The sequence below is a fragment of the Astyanax mexicanus genome, chromosome 1 (assembly GCF_023375975.1).
Source record: "Astyanax mexicanus isolate ESR-SI-001 chromosome 1, AstMex3_surface, whole genome shotgun sequence".
Classification (NCBI taxonomy): Eukaryota; Metazoa; Chordata; class Actinopteri; order Characiformes; family Acestrorhamphidae; genus Astyanax; species Astyanax mexicanus.
Window position 1 is genome coordinate 118,015,683 of NC_064408.1, and position 22,388 is coordinate 118,038,070.

At 41.3% G+C, this 22,388-nt stretch overlaps 1 protein-coding gene across 1 annotated transcript; it reads right to left on the reverse strand.

Annotated features, from left to right (window-relative positions):
• Positions 1-1,387: 1,387 nt before the first annotated feature.
• On the reverse strand, positions 1,388-21,609 carry notchl (notch receptor, like). Its single transcript, XM_007233723.4, has 11 exons — positions 21,115-21,609; positions 16,125-16,269; positions 13,953-14,285; positions 13,383-13,597; positions 11,803-12,133; positions 10,646-10,791; positions 10,484-10,542; positions 9,448-9,577; positions 4,028-4,125; positions 3,525-3,859; positions 1,388-2,058 (listed from the first exon to the last, which is right to left on the reverse strand). The coding sequence occupies exons 1-11, from the start codon at positions 21,164-21,166 to the stop codon at positions 1,542-1,544; spliced, it is 2,361 nt and encodes a 786-aa protein (XP_007233785.3). The 5' UTR covers positions 21,167-21,609; the 3' UTR covers positions 1,388-1,541.
• Between the last annotated feature and the right edge of the window lie 779 nt (positions 21,610-22,388).

The window sequence follows — 22,388 nt, forward strand, 5'->3', positions numbered from 1 at the left end:
CCTCTGCGAGATGACCCGTCATTTCACTTGCTGCAAAAAACCTAAACACTTACTTTTTATAAAGTGATCTGAACTTACTTTTGTGTCCACATTAATCTGTAATATCAAATCAAATATAAAATTATATTTGAGCACGTTAAATGCATAATACAGTCCAGATAATCATGCTAGCTAGAATAGGCGTGAATAAAGGTTAATTAAATGGAAGCCATTATGGTGTTTCTCTTTCTCGTTTTCTGGCCTTCACAGACATATTCGGTCTCTTTCCAGCTTCTGTCAGAGTGTCTGTATGTTAGTTTGTAAAGAATGAATCAGTAGTTATTGTAGAACTGTTTGAACTAAAGGTCGGAAAGCAGGTCGCAGTTCTCGCGAGTGTTGGTCGCGGCCGCCTCGGAAAACTGGAGAGTCTGGTTTGAGCTCAGAGGAGCTCCGGCACAGACACAAGAGCACCGCTATTCCTCCTATTACACCTCAATGCAGCGCTGCAGTGAGTTTCAAGCTGTAATTTTACTTCTTTAAAATCATCAAAAACCAAGGAAATCCTACCTAGTGCTGCTTTAAGAGTCTTTTACTTAGAATTATACTATGTCTCTCTGCAAGAGACTCCAAAATATCACCATAATTCATGCAGAGATTAAAATAAAAAGAAACCAGTTAATTCTCTATTTTTTTACTAAAGATTATTCTTGGATAAAAGGAGCTTTGATGTAATATTCAGTTTCTTCATGAGCATTAATTTACAGAAAAACAAGCTTTATTATTCTCCAGCTAGATTTAATTAAGCCTTAATAAGTCATGCCCACGCCTAAATGACTTCATTCCCATGCCTTAACTATCTCGTTACCATACCGTAATTATCTCGTTCCCACGCCTTAAGTAAAATAATTATTTGTATTATTATTTTTTTTTTTTTACACAATGTCACATTAGGGGCTCTGTAAGTTTGTCCAGTATTTGTACATTTTCAACAGTAAAAAATGTAAGTTAAGTTTGAAGTATTTTATTAGCAAACCATTTACATTTCCACCAAATTCCATCAAATTACAGTACCAGAGCTCAGCTCTGTTTACCACTGAGAGGAACCAAAGCTACTACAGTCCAGATTAACCCCTGAACTGCTGCGAGAAGCAAATATTAAATAAGTAGTATTTGTTCATATTAGCACAGAGAAATCTGAACTTTTGGGATTGTTGGACACTGGAGATTGAAAAAGTTTAAATGAGATCAATGTAATGGAAAATGGGCAGAGCTATTTTGTCTTTAAAATGTGGGGAAGGGTGTATCTTACTGCAACCAGCCAGCAGCATGCTAGACCTGTGATGGCTTCACTTTTGAAAGACAATAAGTATAATATGCAATTGAAGAAAACGTTAAGTTTATTGGTTTATTGGTGATTTTACCATTTGGTAAAAGGAAGCAAGCAAGCAAAAATGATTTACAGCATTTTTACAAAAAGAGTGGCAACATACAGTATTTATTAACATTTTAATGCATAAAACAGTCCTTTTTCTGGAATCAGACCATATGTGCCTGTATATCTTTCACATCACAGTCTGGATTGATGTGGGGTCATTACTGATCGTCTCAGTTGGGTTTTTTGGTTCACCGCTCCTCCTGTAGTCTTTCTCCGGGTCTGCCTGAGCAGGGCTGGCCCCTGTCCCCGGTGTTTTACCCTCTGCTTGGCTGATGTTTGGTTTAGGATGGGGCACGACCACTATCTCCACGTGTTCTTTGGCTTGTTTCTCTGGTAGGGCAGGGGCACACAGCTCGGGCTGGTTTCCGCTGAACCGGCGCTGCAGGGCGGGCTGGGTGCAGGAGAAGGAGCGCTGCCTGGGTGCCGGCTGGGGAGACAGGAAGTGAGGTGTTATGGGCCGCGGGACTTCCTGAGCTGCTTCTCTCTCTTCTTCCTCTGCTTCTGAAGTGACCTCCTGAAGTGTGCTGATTGGCCTCGAAGGGCGGCCGAGGATTCTGGGACTGACCAGAGCAGTGGCTGATTGGTTGGCTGGGGGCCGCCAGTTTTGGGGTGAGGCGCACTGCCCTCTGACCATTTGCCAGTCGCTGCAGAGAAGAAGAACAATGTGTAAAGCTTATGCGCTGATTGTCACTACAACTTTGGTGTAGTGAAATACCTTCATTCAACCCCAGCATTTTGAAATACAGTGCTTTTAGCCAATTCTCCCAACTACAGTGCTACAAAGTTTGGGCACCCTTGATAATTTTTATGATTTTCCTGATTATAAATAATTTTAGTTAAATTTATCATATAGCAGACATTCCAAGACAAACACTTTACTGTTCCACACAGTAAAATTTTAGTGGTGGTTCATCATGCTGTGGGGCTGTGTGATCAGTGCAGGTACTGGGAATCTTGTTAAAATTGAGGGTCTCATAGATTCCAGTCAATCTTGAGAACAATGTTGAAGAATCAGTGAGAAAGTTGAAGTTAAAGCTGTGCCGGGGCTGGATCCTTCAACAAGACAACAACCCTAAACACTGCTTAAAATCTACTAAATCAGAGGAACACAGAAGTACAACGTTCTGGAATGATCATCTCAGATCATCTCAGACCCCAGACCTGAATATTATTGAAAATCTGTGGTGTGATTTAAAGCAGCTGTTCATGATCAGAAACCTGAATCAAACCTGACTGAACTGGAGATTAATTTTTTTATAAAGAAGAATGATCCAAAATACCTTCAACCAGAAGCTTCAATCAGAGTCTCATTGGAAGCTAAATGAAGAGTTTAGAGACTGGAATATCTACTAAATATTGATGCCATTTTTCAGTTGGGGTGCCCAATTTTATGTACCTGCCTGATTTAGTTTAAAGAATTATTGCACACTTTCTGTAAGCTGAAACTGAAATTGCTGATCCCAACAACCAATGATTCATAAAAGAATATCATATGATCAAATGATCATGGGTGCTCAAACCTTTTCATACCACTGTAGCTTACAGTTCTAGCAATAGGGGCATAGTGTTACCCATACAAAGATATCACTATTTCTACATCATTAACAAGCTCAAAGTAGCTCCACACTTCATTAGTAGAATTCTGAGGGTCCTGATATTTAAAATCAGGCACTGAGAACTTTTATTTAAAAAACACTGTTTATACAAAAAGTACCTTCAGGTAGTTCTCCGGGGCCAGCATCTTGAAATTAAGTCACAATAATTCAAATGATAGGCACAAACTAATAGGTAGAAAAAAGAACTTTAAAATTAATTCAGTGGAAATGCATGATATTACATTAGATTTTAAATATTTGGCACCTCCTGTTACACCAACAACAGTAGTAACAATGCCAACTAATGGGAGTATTCACATGACTTATCAGCTGTATTTTTCGTACATCAGTTTATTTATCATGACTTAAATTCAAGATGCCAGTGGCTAGAGATCTACCTGAAGGTACTGTTTGTATAAACAATGCATTTGTGCATTTCTAAAGCACAAATACCCAGATCTGCCCCATAAGATAACAAGATATTTTGAGAGAAGTCTGTTTTAATAGAAACTTACCTGGGTGGAGGTGAAGACATGTCTCGGGGTGCTATAACCCCAGAAAAGGAGGCACTTCTTCCAGGAAGACAGGGAGATGTTGCCACCCATGAAGAATACAGGTAGGCACGGTCATCCCACAGCACCTCAGTGGCTGGGTCCATTGGAAACGGACTGCGGTGGATTCTGTGGGCCAATAGGAGCTCAAGAACCTGGTGATGCATCCCCTCTCGGGCCACATCCATAGGCCTTCTTCCTCTGCGGTCAGTCAGCTCCTGATTGGCCCCGTTTAGGAGGAGGAATCTGGCAGTCTCGTAGCAACCGTGAAGGGCGGAGAGGAAGAGAGCTGTCTCGCCCTGGAGATGGAGGACAGTAGGTAGGTTAGATGTGGCCAAAGTTTCTTTGGCATGTCTGTTTATTAGTATTTTAAGTCTCTTAAGACCTTAATTCACCTCAAAACCCTTAAGCCTGCTAAACACGAGCGAGTGTGTCAATTGCAAGCCAATTCCGTGAGTTACTTTTACCTTGTGATCCTGTAGATCCACCAGGGCACCGTAGCGAATCAGCGTCCGAGCCAATGAGAGGTGATTTACTGAGCATGCCCAGTGCAGGGCAGACCTCCCTAATAGAGAGAATGGATTTAGATAGGAGGGGGGAAAAGAAAAGAAACAAAGGCAGGAAAGTTTCAATTAAATACCCAGAGATGGAGAGGAGAGTGCAGGGAGCGTTAGGGAGTCGGAAGCAAAGAGCCTCAAAGTAAAGAAGCAAAAGAGTGGCAACAAAATTCGTATGAAAAAGACTGAAGTGGATATGAGTGGTGGTCGGCAGAACAGTGGCCATGAGAGAGTGAGAAGCAGGGAAGGCTAATACAAAACATCCACATGAATTACGCTACAGCACGTTAACTTTGTTCGGATTCATTGTCAGAGATCAGGGGTTCTAAAAAGTAAGTCAATAAAGGAGGTGCAGTGTGTAAATAAGCAATGGGGAGGTTCGAAGCGAGTGGGATGGGGAAAAGGACAGAGGGAAAGGAGGAAATGGGAAAACGAGAAAAATGCACACATTACTCCCCATCTACGAAAAAACACCATCCATAAAGACTTTAGAAACCCCAGTCAGGAATCTTTGCAACTGTTTAATATAGAGTACACTCATTGAAAAATAAAAGAAATGCACCATTATTTGCTGTGAAATGCCGTCCGTTCTATCTACCGAGAGATTTCTCCGCCGTGCTGATCGCTGCTGTTTACATCCCTCCGACCTCCAACAACAGCGTGAGGAGTGAAGCACTGAATGAACTGTACCAGTACATCAGTGAACAGCAGACAGCGCACCCAGATGCTTTTCTCATTCTGGCTGGAGATTTCAACCATGCAGACCCAAAGAGTGTGTTTTCTGGACTTTTTAAACACATAGACTTTCCAACCAGGGGAAACAACATATTGGACCAGGTCTTTACTACACACAGAGGAGCCTACCGAGCCTCCCCCCTCCCCCACCTGTGAGCCTCTGATCACCTCACCATTATGCTAATGCCAGCTTACAGACCACTGGTTAAAGTCACCAAACCAGTTCTTAAGCAGGTACGAGTATGGCCAGAGGGTTCCTCAGAGGCACTTCAGGACTGTTTCAGCACAACAGACTGGAATATGTTCAGAGAGGCTGTCACCCACAACAACTCCACAGACATTCAGGAGTACACAGAAACTGTCTCTGCCTACATCACCAAGTGCACTGATGATGTAACCGACCTCAAGACCGTCACTGTTCAAGCGAATCAGAAACCATGGCTGACAGGAGAGGTCCACAAGCTCCTGAAGGCCAGAAATGCAGCCTTCAGAACAGGTGACCAGGCAGGCCTGAGGTCAGCCAGGGCCAACCTGTCCCGCGGGATCAGGAAAGCTAAGAGGCTGTACTCAAAGAAGATTTCCCAACACTTCAGTGACAGCAGAGACACACAGAACCTGTGGCAGGGTATCCAGTCTATCACAGGCTATAAACCACATCCACAGACCTGCGACAGCGACACATCTCTGCTGAACGACCTGAATGGGTTCTTCGCAAGGTTCGAGCCACTGAACAACACACCCGCCCAGAAATCCATCCTTCCTCCTGGTGACCAGGTGCTGACGCTGTCCCCAGACAGTGTGAGGAGAGCATTCAGCAGGATCAATGCTCGGAAAGCTCCTGGGCCTGACAACATTCCTGGCCGTGTGCTGAGAGACTGTGCCTGGGAACTCGCAGAGGTTTATACTGACATTTATAACACCTCTCTGAGTCAGGCGGTGGTTCCCACATGCTTCAAAGCCACCACCATCATCCCTGTCCCAAAGAAGGCATCGCCATCCTGTTTCAATGACTATCGTCCAGTTGCACTCACCCCCATCCTCATGAAGTGCTTCGAACGACTAGTCATGCATCACATCAAGTCTTTGCTCCCCCCCTCCCTGGACCCGTACCAGTTTGCTTATCGGTCAAATCGCTCGACTGATGATGCCATCTCCACTGTTCTCCACTCAGCCCTCACACACCTAGACAAGAAGAACACCTACGTCAGAATGCTGTTTGTTGACTTTAGCTCAGCATTCAACACAATCGTCCCCCAACAGCTCATACACAAACTGGACAGTCTGGGGCTGAGTACTTCACTGTGCAACTGGCTGTTAGACTTCCTGACTGGAAGACCACAGGCAGTGCGGGTTGGCAGCAGCACATCCAGCATCACCACACTGAACACAGGGGCTCCCCAAGGATGTGTGCTGAGCCCCCTTCTGTTCACTCTGCTGACCCACGATTGCACACCAGCACACACCTCCAACCTCTTCGTCAAGTTTGCGGATGACACGACGGTGGTGGGTCTCATCAGCAACAACGATGAGTCACACTACAGGAGCGAGGTGAGCCGCCTGGCCTCCTGGTGCAAACACAACAATCTCTCTCTGAACACAGAGAAGACCAAGGAGATTGTTGTGGACTTCAGGAGAACTCACACACTGCACACCCCTCTGTTCATCAACGGAACTGCTGTGGAGAGGGTGAGCAGCACCAAGTTCCTGGGTGTGCACGTCACAGAGGACCTCTCCTGGAGCACCAACTCAGCGTCACTGGCCAGGAAGGCAAACCAGCGTCTCTACTTTCTCCGCAAGCTGAGAAGAGCTGGAGCCCCCACCCCCATCATGACCACCTTCTACAGAGGGGCCATCGAGAGCATACTGACCAGCTGTTTCACCGTGTGGTACGGGGCCTGCACAGCATCCTGCCGCAGGACCCTCCAGCGCATCGTGAGAGCAGCTGAGAAGATTTTTGGCACCTCTCTCCCCTCCCTTCAGGACTTGTACAGCTCCCGCCTCACACGGAAAGCCCTCCGTCTGGCAGGAGATCCCTCTCACCCACTACACAGCTTCTTCAGCCTGCTGCCATCAGGGAGGAGACTGCGGAGTCTCGGGGCGAGGACCAGCAGACTGCGAGACAGCCCCATCCATCAGGCTGTGAGGATGCTGAACTCTCTTCCTGCTCTACCCCCCATCCCAATCCTGCCCCCAGCACACACTCACTCAGCATCCTGAACCCCCCCACTAATAAAGTACTGAAACTCTGCACTACAATGCACAAAGTACTGGTCCCTTCCAAACGGACTTGCACTACACAACACCTGCACTACTGATATACTTGCACTGTCTATACGCACTTTAATTCCACTTAATTAAACTGTGAACTTTAAGGACTTACGCACCCATTCACTTTACCAGCCTTAAGCTATATACCATATACCGTATTTGCACTACTGTTATTGACTATTTTTACTGTCATTCCATCTCAATCACCATCAATATTGCACTATTGTCTTACGTATGTTTATTGTGTCTTGCTGTATTGAACATATAGTGTCTCCCACTCTTTTATATTATAATTATATATCTATTTTTTACTTATTTACTTATATTTATATATCTATTCCTCCCCCACACCACTGCACCTTGTTTCTGTCTCATGTATGTCTATTTGTGTCCCTGCTGTATTGTACACATAGTGTCTCCCATTCTCCTTTATTATATCTATTATCTGTACTTGCTGTAAAATTGGGAAGGAGAGTAACGTAATTTCAATTCTCTGTATGTCCTGTACATATGCAGTATTGACAATAAAACTACTTGACTTGACTTGACTTGACTTGATATACAAATGATTACAGGTGTCTTGCCACAAGAGGGTGTAAAAATGCTTCCCCCATTGCCCTTTAAAAAGGCTCCTAGATGGCTCCGAGTGGTCCAGTGAAATAAGGTGTTGCGACTATAATCTGATTCCTGGTTCATACTGCTTTGCCATCAGCAGCCAGAGTCTGAGAGAGCACTATTGGCATAGCACTCTCTGGGTGGGTAGGTGGCACTCTCTCCCCACATCACTTCCAAGGTGATGTCAGTCAGCACAGGCATCTGTTAGCTGATGTATCGGAACCAATACTCACTGGCTACTCGGTAGTGCTACATCAGCAGCAGTTGGAAAAGTATCTGAGGAGGCATGTGCTGATTTTCACCCTTCTAGTGCTGGGAGCATTACTAGTGTTAAAGGTAGGGCAGCAGAGTGGGTAGACACATTGGATAAAACAAAAAAAAATGCTGTTAGAGGCTACATTTAGACATGCTGCTACAACTTGAAGATATTTTGCTTAGTTGATAGTCTTTGAGAGGAGGCACATCATAGTACTGGAATAAGCAACATGGTTGTTTCAATCAACTTCCCGCAATCAGGGCCATCTGTCAGCCATCCTCAATCACGTTCATTTGCTGGTAAATGTGTTATGAATGAGAAAATTGGATTTCTACAGCCTGGAACTGTATTAGTGACAGATCCATGATCTCTTTAAGAAGCAACAAAAAACGGTTTGAGTATGGAGACCTTGTGATGAGCTGTTTAATTGCGCCTTTGCTTTGGAGCAACACACTTTCCCAACTGCGGCACTTTAATATGAGGATTTCTGTCATGGTTCGAATCCCAGTCATGCTGCTTGCCATCAGCAGTCAGACTCTAATAGAGCGCAATTGGCCTTGTTTTCTCTGGGTGAGTAGATGGTGCTCTTTCCCCTCATCACTTCTAGGGTGATGTCGATCCGCACAAGGTGTCTGTGAGCTAATGTATCAGAACCAAGCCGCTGCGCTTTCCTCCGATGATGCTACTTGCTTTTCCTTTCTGTGATGCTACTCAGCAATACTGCATCAGCAGCAGCTCGAAAAAAGGCAGTGGTTGACTTCACATGTATCTGAGAAGGCAACAAAGAACGGTTTGAGTATGGAGGCCTTGTGGTGAGCTCTTCGATCATGCCTTTGCTTTGAAACAACACACTGTCCCAACTGCGGCACTTTAATCCAATGATTGCTGGTTTGAATCCAGGTCATGCTGCTTGCCAACAGCAGCCAGGGTCTAAGAGAGCACAATTGGCCTTGCTCTTTCTGGGTGGGTAGATAGGGCTCTCATTCCCCTAATCACTCCCAGATAAAGCAACAAAGAATGGTTTGTGTATGGCCCAGCTGCAGCAATATCTGTTGGTAAATGTGCTGTAGGAGGCCAAACAGAACCAGCAGAACCTCCATATCTAACCGTCTCAATCTCATCTTGTATCCAGATTAGAGGCTCCAACAAGAAACTAGAGCCTCCTTTCAATTAAAGTACAGTTTTCCTCAATAAACTCTTAATAACTCCTTTACTTATATTGTAATCACTCGAATACATCATTATATTAACACATAAAGTATAAAGCATATAAAGTGAATTCTTGGTGTGTTCTCTTTGTTGTCAATGAGTGTATAATATGATAATATGTAATTTTACCATGTTGGCTAGTAGCAAACTTAAATAGCTACCCTTGATTCAGATGTGACCTTGTTTTTCTGCTCCTGACTGGAGTTTTTAAAGGCTAACCTAAAGAATAAACTGGTGTGATAATTACCGGTGTGGTCAGTGTTGTTGACTGGCACGCCAGCCCTCAGAAGCTCCAGCACCACCCGGTCCAGTCCACTCCTCACGGCACGGATCAGCACCACAGAGCCATCGGGACCACACCACTGCACTGGAGCTGGCTGGAGAAAAATAGGGACTTGGGAATAGGTATACTGGTGTCTATTGTTACAGTTTTTTTTATACCATACTGATGACAAGCTGCATGACTGGGATTTAAACAAGTTGGAGCTCAGAATGAAGGAAAAGCAGTTAAAAAGTGCAAATCACATTTTTATATTCATAAGTTAGTACCTGTTATATTAGCCACAGTTCACATTAATTCTCTGTACTGTTTTGTTCTGTTATTTGTTTGTTGTTTGTTATTTGTTTGTACTGAGCGGGTCAACCCGAGTAGGATGGGTTCCTCGGACTGAGTCTTGGTTCCTTCCAAGGTTTCTTCCTCTTAAAGGGAGTTTTTCCTTGCCACTGTGTCACCATAAAATTGGCATCTCTGTGGTGCTGCTCATAAGAGGCGTGGACCTGTTTTACCTGTAAAGCGGCTTTGTGACAACCTTTGTCGTAAAAAGCGCTATATAAATAAAATTGAATTGAATTGAATTGAAAGTTTTTTAGCTAAAGTTTGGACAAAAGAATCAGAATAACCTGACGGGTAAATTTATGTGATTATTTTGAGTTCATTTCTTAAAATCATAAGTGAGACTGATTACAATCATTATTCCTAAAATATCAGATTTATTGCCTTGAAATTATATAATTTCACTTGTTAAGATTTAGTTATTAAGTTTTTTGATGTGTTTAACACCTTTAAAACAGTTGGAGAACCATTCCAGGTTTTACCTCATGAAAGAGTGGGCAAAGTTTGGCCTCAAAGCAAAAGGTGGTACTTTTTTAAAGAATCTAAAGTACTATGTATATGTATTCCTTCGTAGTTTTGATGTCTTTAATAATAATCTACAATATAGAAAATAATAAAAATAAAGAAAAGTTTAATCTCTGGCTTAATGAAGCAGATTCTTTACACTTACGTTGCTGGGGATTCGCTGTTGAGTGGGCGGGGTGTTCCTGTCCCACCGTCTTGGGGGTACTGATAATTGATAGAAACAGGAAAAAGAGGAAGTTATCATAAAGAAGCTGCAAATCAGAGAGCATGAGAATCTTTTGAGAACCAAGCCGAGCACCTGTCTCACCTGGTACGGGAGATTGCTGCTGGTGATTGATGCCGTAGTGTTTCTGCACTGGAGACCTGTGGTCACAGATCGTTCTGTTGATGTCCTCCATGGAGCTCTGGGTCACGTCCGTGTCACTGCCGATGTCCAGGTCCTTCCTAAGTGGCCTACAGTCACGGAACGGCCGAAAAGACATTTCCTCAGAAGCAGCTCAGATAACTGCAGCTATTTCAGTTTCAGTAAATAGGAAGAATAAATAGGAGATTTTCACATCCTCTGCATGTAGTGTCGGGAACAGGAAACGAGGTGAAAAGGCTATTTTTGTCTCTTGTTACTCGAAGAAGGGAAGTTTTAATGACCTTTGGCCTACGATATACAGTGTGCTATAAAGCTAGAGAGTGTCAAAAGTTTGGACATACCTTCTCATTCAATGCATTAATTAATTTATTTATTTCCCTACATTGTAAATGAATAGTGAAGTAATTTAACATAATGAATCATGTAGTAACTTAAAAGTGTTAAACAAACCAAAAAAAATACTTTGTGAAGAAGCATTTAGGTGCTCTTATCTGGGAGCTGTTTCTGCAGTTTCTGAGGCTGGTAACTCTGATGAACCATGGTCCTGATGAGGGCCAGTTTCATCCTAACATTTTTGATTATCTTCATTATCTTAGTTGAGTAGTTCTTAATAGCCATTATATGTATTAGAACATTACTCAAATAGAGCTATTCACTGTATACCTGTAACTCTACCTCTTCACTACTTTACAACTGATGCTCTCAAACACTTAAATTAAGAGATTAAGAGTAATTAACTCTTTACGAGTTCAGCACAGCTGTTAACTGAAAGCCTGAATTTCAGGTGACTCTACCTCATAAAACTGACTTAAAAAACTTCAGCCAAGATGTGCAAAACTGTCATCTAAGCAAGAGGAGCTACTTTAAAGAATGTAAAGTATAAAACATATTCTGAATTTAGTATTAATCTACAGTGCAGAACATTTTAAAATGAGGATAAAACACTGAAATTAAGGTGTGTCCAAACTTCGACTGGTACTGTTTAATATGGATTAAATCTCCTAACTACTAACTAACTGACTTTCTTACTCCTCTCTCCTCTCTCTAAGTTTGCCATATTTCCTCCAGCAGAGACACAAACTCAAAGGCATGAGGCTCACCGCATCCGTATGGCGTCCTCTCCCAGCGGCTCCCTCCTCTTCTTCCCCAGCTCCTTCCCTTTCTTCTTCTTCTTCATGCCGTTCCTGTCCTTCTCTCTGCCTGACCGGCCCCTGCCCTGGTGCTGGTCGGCTGAACGCTGGCTCCAGGCTTTACTGCCGTTGTTGTTTTCCGTGGCGGTGGACCGGTGACGAACTCTCTCTCCTCCCTCTCTTCTTCTTCTCCTCCTTCTCAACCACACCAGCACCATGCCAACCACTGCCAGAGCCACGACTACACCTGTCGCTACGCCAACCACAGGCCACAGCCAGGCGGGAGAGCCATTATCATTCACTGTGAATGGGATAAAAAGGTTGAAGCAAGTCTTAAAACAGAGTTTCATGCACTTTTGATTCTGCTTGGATCAGACTCTGGCACGTTTTCACCTTTTGGGCAGGTGTGGGTAAAGTAATCATACTCATCAGACCAGAACAACAGCACCAAGACCCTTTACAAACAGGAGGTGGTCTTGGTTTGGTCCCAGACAACAGTTTTGTGGACGAGCATTGTCCTGTTGGAACAGTGCACTAAAGTGTATGTTCCAAAAAATACGTATTACTGAAAAGTTACTTAATTTCAGTAATTCATTTAAAAATGTGAAACTCATATATATATATTTATTATTTAGAGTGATCTATTTTAAAAGTTGTTTCTTTTATTGTTGATGATTAGGGCTTACAGACAATGAAAACCCAAAAAATCAGTGTCTCAGAAAATTATATTATATTATATGAGACCAATTGGTACTTTTGGCAGTGTGGGCAGTGTGCAAAGTCCTGCTGGAGAATAATATCCGCATCTCCAGATTTCATTTTCCAGCAGGACTTGGCACACTGCCCAAAATTTGCTTAAAAATTTAAGCTCACTGTGAATAAATGGAAGCACTTTACTTGCCCAAATAAAAGTTTTTTTTTTATGAGAGAAATCTGTGTAGAATAACATCCAGTTTAGGAATTACAGTTTTGTTTACTTAGACACTTTCCCCAGCTTCCCTATTAGGAGGGAAACATGGCAACACCCTTGCTCACTTTAATGTAGGCTTCATTACTAGTGTTGCTTAATGCGCCTTATTGTCTGGTGCACCTTATGCATGAAAAATAGACCAGAAAATAGACATTTATAGTCTGAAAAATACGGTAGTCAGGGCGCCGAGTGGTCCAGCGGTCTAAAGCGCTGCCACTATGAGCGGGGGGTCGCAGCGAGGGGTTGCCCTGCTCCCTCCGGGTGGGTAGATGGCGCTCTCTCCCCACATCACTCCTAGGGTGATGTCCACAGCACAGGGCATCTGTGAGCTGATGTATCGGACCCGAGCTGCTGCGCTTTACTCCGAACACGCTGTGATGCGGCTCGGCAATGCTGCCTTCACATGTATCGGAGGAGGCGTGTGTTAGTCTTCACCCTCCTGGTGTGTTGGGGCATTACTAGTGGTAGGGGGAGTCCTAATGAGTGGGTTGGGTAATTGACCGTGTAGATTAGGGAGAAAATGGGAAAAATAAAAACAAATAAATACAAAAAATACAGTAGTCATTCAATCTGAACCTACCACCTAGCTCCTCAGCTGCAGTCTCTTTTACTGTGATCTCCTTCTCGATGCCCCGGATGCTGATGAGAGTTTGGATTTCGGGTTTGACGTGGGCTGGGGCTCGGCCTAGCTGCACCACAGCATTCAGGAAGTCCGCCGCCTCTATGGCGTACGGGAAGCAGGTGAAGGGCAGGCGAGTACACGGCCGGTTGTCCACTTGAAGAAACAATAGAGACCTGGAGCAGAGACAAAAAAAAAATCTGTAAATCTTTAAAGGTCTCATTCCATCATTTTTTCATTCGTTTTAAAATGTCTAGTTGTGGTCTCTAGTAGGAATGAATTGCATGTGAGCTGTTTTTTTGTGAAAAAAAGCACTGTCTATGTGGGCAGTCCCTAACATCTCTCTGATTGACTCGTATTTCTGAGGATTTTTTCTTCTTAGCTGCTGCAGACAATGGAGGTTGAGAGACAGTTTCATGTGCAGCATCCAAATACAACTCAGAGAGACCTACAGTATTTCACAAAGAACAAGAACAAGTGGATTTTAGCAGAAGGAGACCTTTAAAGCATATGAACAATTAGCTTCCTTACCTGTTGCTCTCATAAGCAGGTGCTTGTCTGTGCAGCTCTACCAGCTGCTGAGCGTCCAGACTGGACAGGTCACCGTTGGGCTGGAAGGGCACCATCCCCCTGAGCTTCACGCTGGTCTGGAGCAGGATGCTGAGAGCCCACAGTAAAGAGCTGTTCTGGAAGGGTCCCTTCTGGAAGGGGATGCTGGTCTGCAGGACCAACGCCCCTTTGGCCCAGTTGGTGCGGTGGTTCTTATAGCAGTCTGAGCCATCCCACCCACAGGAGGCAGTATTGCAGCTGTTCTCACAGTGGGTGTTGTCGTAATGGTCACGACAGTAAAGAAGGTAGCCTAAACTGGAAGAGATTTGATATAACAACCATCATTAATTTGAGAAAACAATGTGCCTTAAAATGGTTAAAGCTGATGTCTGTAAGTTTTGGGATTCTGGGGATTTAGGTCCCTCTCTGGTGAGAATGGGTAATTGCACAGAGCATGCAGAAGAATCATCTTAAACTGCCCGGGTGTGATGCGGTCTCCTTTCAGAGCGGATGGATCCAATTCCAGGTTATATTTACTCAGAGAGAGAGAGATAGAGTGAGAGAGAGCGCTCAGTCAGAAACTTCACTCCTTTGTTTTTTTGGTTTTACTATGAGTGAAAGAGCTATTGAGCTTTGAGTTTCCCCTTCTGAAGTCTCCATTGCTCCACCAGTGGCTTGCGTTCAGTAAAACTGAGCCAGTTCCTCTTTTAAAGGCTGAACATGTGACGTAAGTACGTAAAGATGCGTGGCGAAGAAGAACTCCTGCAAAAAGTGACCCGATACGTTTTTTTTTTTAAATGAATATATTATTAGGCTTAGCAGGGATGGTCATTCCAGCACACTGGTACCATTAAAACGGTACAATATTTTATCCCTTCTCCACTCAGAAATGCTTCTGCTTTCAGTTAAGAAACAAATAATAATGAAACCTTGTTTCTATATCAACTGCTTTGCACAATAAGTGTACTTCATGTTTTATGGTGAGGTGAATGCAGTTGATTTGTATTGAGCTTTGTTTTTGATTTCATATAACTAAACTACTGAAAATTAGCTAGACCAGTTTCTAGTTTGTTTTATTACAGTTCAGACACAAGTAAACAAACAAAGTAAACAAAATGAATGTTAAGGCAACACTGATTTTTTATCTAGTCATAACCTTTAATCTAATAACACAAAATATAAAAAATGCTATAGAGTAAACATCATAGCACACATCCAGAAAAGTTAGCAGTTCAGAAGAGGATACATTACATGTTTACCTACAGGGGTTGGACAATGAAACTGAAACACCTGGTTTTAGACCACAATAATTGATTGTGGTGACGGACAGTTCTGGTGGAAACAGGAGAGTTGAGGTGCACATTGAATTCTGCCGTGATTTGATCAGCCGTGGTTTTATGTTTTTTGGATACAATCCGGGTTAGCACCCGAACATCCCTTTCAGACAGCTTCCTCTTACAGCATCCACAGTTAATCCTGTTGGATGTGGTTGGTCCTTCTTGGTGGTATGCTGACATTACCCTGGATACCGTGGCTCTTGATACATCACAAAGACTTGCTGTCTTGGTCACAGATGCTCCAGCAAGACGTGCACCAACAATTTGTCCTCTTTTGAACTCTGGTATGTCACCATAATGTTGTGTGCATTGCAATATTTAGAGTAAAACTGTGCTCTTACCCTGCTAACTGAACCTTCACACTCTGCTCTTACTTGTGCAATGTGCAATTAATGAAGATTGGCCACCAAGTTGCTCCAATTTAGCCATGAAACCTCCCACACTAAAATGACAGGTGTTTCAGTTTTATTGTCCAACCCCGGTACGTTTTCCTAAGGTAGAACAGGGAGTGACTACACACTGACAGTGAGTGTCAGTGACTATGCAAACAGATGGTGCCAGAAGCCAATTGAAAAGAATTTGCCACTGACAATAAGCTAAACTCAGTTTTTATTTGTTTAAGTTAGTTTTAACTGAAAGATCTCCTTTAATGTATTCCTGTTTAAAGTCAAAGTAGTCAAGGAATGTATGGGAATATCTGTTTTTTTTTTTACATATAACAGATCAAATTCTTTAAGTGATGTTCTCATTAGTTTAAGCTCCATTTCAGAGCTTTTTTTGCTGTCACAAACAGTGAGTACGTAGATGATTTGCTTACTTGCAGGACATTTTATCTTTCAGACAGTCGAAGCCGTCTCTCAGGCACTGAGATCCAGAGCACTCCTTATCACACTCTCCGTCTGCAAACTTGTTCTTACACATCTTATCCACCGGGCAGCTGCTCCACGGGTCACTGGGAGAGGCTGTAGGTTTGTAAAAAGCAGAAAGAGAAAGATTGATGATTGAAGATTGAAGCATTGCTGTGAGGATTTGATTGGTGAGGTCCATCATTCCACATAACTCAGTTCCACTGCTCCACTATGTAATACAGGGGGGCTTATACCCCTATACCAATAGGTGCCAATAGGTTCATATTTATCTGCTCCAAAGAGTCCTATTCTATTCTCAACTCAGGTAAATCATAAATAAAGAAATATAAATGGAGGAATTAGTAAGAACAGTATTCTTCTTTAGGGATGGAGGGGATTTTCTTTCAGCCATTCAAAAATGAAAATCTATGTTGAAGGACATAACTTTATTTGTAAACTCCCAAATTGTAAAATTTCCCAAACTCATGCCAGTTGGAAATAGTTTAATTTAGTTCAGTTCAATTAAGTCAAGACAACTCAACTCAACATAACATAACTCAACTCAACTCAACTCAACTCAACTTAACTCAGGTAATTCCTGGATTCAGTAATATAAATGGAGGAATTATACAGTAGCCTTCTTTAGGGGTGGAGTTTTTTTTTTTACTGTCAGCCAATCTAAAAATGAAAATCTATGTTAAAGGACAGGACTTTATTTGTTAACTCTTTAAAACTCAATTGGAATTGTTTAATTCAGTACAATTAAATTCAGTCAAGTCACGTCAACTCATCTCAGCTTAGTTTGATTTGATTTGATTCCATTTGATTTGAATAGATTTAACTCAACTCAAATTGATCAAACTCAACTCAGGTAATTTCTGGATTCAGAAATATAAATAGAGGAATTATACAGTGGCCTTCTTTCGGGGTGGAGGGAGTTTTTTTCAGCCATCCTAAAATGAAAAAATGAAAGTCTTGGTTGAAAGGCGGGACTTTATTTGTAAACTCTTCAAAAACTCTTGGCAATTGGGCACAGTTTAATTCAATACAATTCAATTTAGTCGGGTCAACTCAACTCCACTCGACTCAACTCAACTTGGTTTGAGTAGGTTCAACTCAACTCAACTCAAATCAACTGAACTCAACTCAAGTCAACTCAATCAGAACTTCAACCATACTCAACTCAGGTAAATCCTAGATTCAGAAATATAAATGGAGCCTTCTTTAGGGGTCAAGGTTTTTTTCTGTCATCCATCACAAAATGAGAATTAATGTTGAAGGGCGGAACTTTATTGGTAAATTCAATTCAAAAACTCTTGCAAGTTGGAAAGAGTTGAATTCAGAAAAAATAAATTCATTCGGGTCAACTCAACTCAGTTTGATTCAATTACATTTGATTCAGCTCAACTCAACCCAACTCAACTCGATCAAATCCAACTTATGTAAATCCTAGATTCAGAACAATAATTGGAGGAATTAGTAGCCTTCTTTAGGTGTGGAGGGAGTTTTCTGTCAGCCATCCCAAAATGAAAATCTATGTTGTACGGCAGAAATTTATTTATTTATTTATTTATTTATTTATAACTCTTCTAAATCTCTTGCCAGTTGGGAAGAGTTTAATTCAGAACAATTCAACTCAACTCAACTCAACTTTTAATTTAATTTAGTTCAACTGAACTAAACTCAAATTAACTCAACTTAACTAAATCCATCTCAGCTCAACTCAACTCAGTTTACTTCAGTTCAACTCAACCCATCTCAGCTCAACTCAACTCAGTTTACTTCAGTTAAACTCAACCCATCTCAGCTCAACTCAACTCAGTTTACTTCAATTCAACTCAACCCATCTCAGCTCAACTCAACTCAGTTTACTTCAGTTAAACTCAACCCATCTCAGCTCAACTCAACTCAGTTTACTTCAGTTAAACTCAACCCATCTCAGCTCAACTCAACTCAGTTTACTTCAGTTCAACTCAACCCATCTCAGCTCAACTCAACTCAGTTTACTTCAGTTAAACTCAACCCATCTCAGCTCAACTCAACTCAGTTTACTTCAATTCAACTCAACCCATCTCAGCTCAACTCAACTCAGTTTACTTCAGTTAAACTCAACCCATCTCAGCTCAACTCAACTCAGTTTACTTCAGTTAAACTCAACCCATCTCAGCTCAACTCAACTCAGTTTACTTCAATTCAACTCAACCCATCTCAGCTTAACTCAACTCAGTTTACTTCAGTTCAACTCAACCCATCTCAGCTCAACTCAACTCAGTTTACTTCAGTTAAACTCAACCCATCTCAGCTCAACTCAACTCAGTTTACTTCAATTCAAATCAACCCATCTCAGCTCAACTCAACTCAGTTTACTTCAGTTAAACTCAACCCATCTCAGCTCAACTCAACTTAGTTTACTTCAATTAAACTCAACACATCTCAGCTCAACTCAACTCAGTTTACTTCAGTTAAACTCAACCCATCTCAGCTCAACTCAACTCAGTTTACTTCAATTCAAGTTAAATGGTCTCATAGAGCACTGCTAGTTCATTAAAACAGAAGGTAAAATGAGCTAAATGAGCTGAACTGTATCTGAGAAACTGGGTCAGCCACTGAGAGGCCGTACGAGGCGTGTCCTTGGCCAGAAGAGCAGAGGAGGAAACGGGAAACTCGGGTCTGAACCAAACAGGACGTTTCCAGGAGAGGTGGACAGAAACAGGAAACGGAGTGGAATGGTAGCGGGTTAGAGTTGAAGGGCATCGACGTGGTGATGAAGAACGTAATGGAGAGGGACAATAGGTCTACAGGTGTAGAGGACAATGAAGGAACAGCCCCGATATAGACCAAAACAAAACAATGGAAGCAGACGTTACCGTGGGAGAGGCCTGAAGAGTTTTTAATCCCATTTATTGATTTTTACTGCAGTTAAAAACCTCCTGCACCTGAAATCTTCACAGAACTCCATGTCATTTCACTTCACTGGTCTTATGCAGAAAATGAGAAATGGCTGAAATACCAAAAAAAAGATGCAGAGCTTTCAGACCTCAAATAATGCAAAGAAAACAGTTCAGAAATCAATATTTGGTGGAATAACCCTGTTTTTTTAATCACAGTTTTCATGCATCTTGGCATCATGTTCTCCTCCACCAGTCTTACACACTGCTTTTGGATCCTTGTATGCCACTCTTGGTGCAGAAATCCAAGCAGCTCAGTTTGGTGGTTTGATGGCTTGTGATCATCCATCTTCCTCTTGATTATATTCCAGAGGTTTTTAATTTGGTAAAATCAAAGAAACTCATCATTTTTAAGTGATCTCTCATTTGTTTCAGAGCTGGATATGAATGCATTAGAAAACAAATGCAGCCAAACTTGTTATTTTGGTTGTCATGTAGACACTGCGTATAAACATCATGCAAAATTAACTGTATTTCTGCACTGTGGCAAAATTTCATAATAAATTTACCATAACAGATAACAGTGACCAAATCTGCCCATTACGTATTACCAATTTGGAAGTTTAATTGATTTTATTTCAACACAATTGAGTCTAAATTCAATTGAACTCAACTCCACTCAGCCCAGTTGAGTTTGGTTTGATTCGATTTGATTCAACTCAACTCAGTTTAATCCAATTTAGCTCATCTGAGCAAGACTCAACGCAATTCACTTAAATTCTACTCAAATCAACCCAACTCAGCTCATCTCAACTCAACCCAACTCAGCTCAGTTTACTTCAGTTCAACTCAACTTAACTCGTTTCAGTTCATTTTTGTTATGATTCGATTCAACTCATCTTAGTTTATTTCAGTTCAATTCAACTTAACTCAAATACTTCAACTCAAATTCAAATTTCAAATGTTAACTCTAAGTTTACTTCAATTCTACTTATCTCAACCCAACTCAAGTCAGCTCAGTTTACTTCAATTCAAGTCAACCCATCTCAGCTCAACTTAGCTCAATTTAACACAACTCAATTTACCTCAACTCAGTTCAGTTCGGTTTGATTCGATTTGTCTCAACTCAACTCAGTTTACTTCAATTCTACTCAATTTAACTCAGTTTACTTTAACTCAAATCAGTTTACTTCAGATCTACTCAATTCAACTAAGATTACTTCAGCTCAACTCATTTTACCTAATTCTAGTCATCTCAACACAACTTATATTAACTCAGTTTACTTCAATTCAACACGGCCCATCTCAGCTAATTTCAACACTTTTAACATAAATTCAGTTTAACTCAACTCAGTTAAACTTAGTTTACTTCAGCTTAACTCAACTGGCCTCTCAACTAAACTAACTTAAGAGTAAAAAATTTAGTTCATATGGGTAATGCTTAAATAGAGAACAAGGTATTTACTCCAGAACACTGTGATTGGGCTAAAATAGGCCTCAGCAAGCTATCTTGTTATCAAATAATTCAAATCAGTTCATGCATTTGGATTAATAACAGAATAATATATACTGGGTTAGAAAAGGGGTTTAAACAGCAATATAATTACTTTTTAATTACATAATAAGCAACAAATAAATGAACCCATCAATGTTATCATAATAATATATATTATTTTTTCTTTGCATATCGTGATTGGCTCAGAAGTCCTTATAGCAGCACCCAGCTGAGTTCCTAATACTGAAGTAGTGTTTATTCAAAGTTCAGCCATACAGTATATTTGACAGCGTATCATTTAAATTCTGCACTTTTCTCATCTTTAATAAAAATCATGATCTATATGTGTATATATACAGCATCAGTCAAAAGTTTTGACACATCTTCTCTTTTAATGTATTTTTCCATTGTATACATTGTACATTAAGAGTGAATTCATCCAGACTATGAAGAAACACATAAAGGAATCATGTAGTAACGTAAAATTGTTAAACAAACAAAAAATACTGATCAAAAATGAACTTAAACTAACCATCCACTCATTCTAATCAGGAAAGCAAGTAGATTTAGACTGACCTTGACCTGCTGTGGTGAACAGGATGAAGATCAGAGTCACCATCAGGACCATCTCCTCTCTACAGTGTGACCCACAGGAATCCTCTGAGTGACCCGCTGACCCCGGCTGATCTTCTGAGGTGTGCTGGACCTTTTTCCTCCAGACCACAGTGTGTAGGTTTTCAGCCTGTAGGTCTGCTCTCTCCTATAGCTCCTTTATGGAAGTGCCCTGAACAGTTTCAGCAGTTATGTCTACATCACGTCTACACCCCCAACATTACCCCCACCACCATCAACACCCACCCTCCCTGCTCTATCGTTCTGTTTCAGAAGCACAGCGGAAATCTGGACGACTTCCTGCCACTGTGTAGAAAAGAATAGGATTGTGTGTGTGTGTGTGTGTGTGTGTGTGTCCGGTTTTGACCAGTTCGTAGACTTCAGTGTTCGTTGTTTTTTTTAACGAAAGTATAAGTGGACCATAAGTGCATTAAAACTGAGGGTTAAAACTGAATTGAACTGTTTCAGCAATTTCACATTTATACACTTTGAGGGTGTTACTATCCCAGCTAACACTTTTTGGTTATTAGAACGTTTTCTGGATGTTCTTAGAAAGCAGCATCACTTGTTTCAGTTCATTTTTTTGTTTCGGGAATGCTACTATTAATGTTGTCTTGCTGGAAATGGTATGTGAAAAAAAAAAAAAAACATTATTTGGTAAGGAAGGCATGTGATGACTGGCGAAAGGTACACATAAACTAAATAAAATAAAAACTTAATTTAATATAATTTGTGAATACTGAATCATTTCACTATTTCACCAATGTTTTGCATTTCAAAAAAAGTTTTAAAAGTACCAGGTTTGAAAGTAATGAGAAAAAAAAAGAATAACAGGCTTAAGAAGAAGAAAGGATCAAGTAAATAGGTTGTAACAGAGTTGAGTATCAGGGTTGTAACAGGACTGAGTTGGAGGGTTTAGAGTGACAGGCTTGAAAGTAACAGGATTAAGTAACAATATTTTATAGCAGCCATGTGACAAAATAGAGTAACACTGTTGTTACAGGATTATGTAACATGGTTGTAAAATAATTTAGTAACATGGTTATAACAGTTTCACTAATAGGCTTGAGCGTGACAGAGTTTAAGTAAAAAAAAGTAACAGGATTAAGTAAAAAAAAGAAACAGGACTGTAACAGTATTGAGTATCAGGGCTGTTGCAAAATTGAGATGGGTGGTTTATAGTGACAGGATTAAAAGTAACAGGAGTAAGTTACAAGATTTTGTAACAGGGTTAAGTA

Coding starts and splice junctions, on each gene's coding strand:
- notchl (XM_007233723.4), bottom strand. CDS start 21,166: ATGGTCCTGATGGTGACTCTGATCTTCATCCTGTTCACCACAGCAGGT. Junction 4,126..9,447: donor CAACAACACTGACCACACCG/GTAATTATCACA, acceptor TCTCTCTATTAG/GGAGGTCTGCCCTGCACTGG. Junction 2,059..3,524: donor ATGTCTTCACCTCCACCCAG/GTAAGTTTCTAT, acceptor TCTTCTCTGCAG/CGACTGGCAAATGGTCAGAG.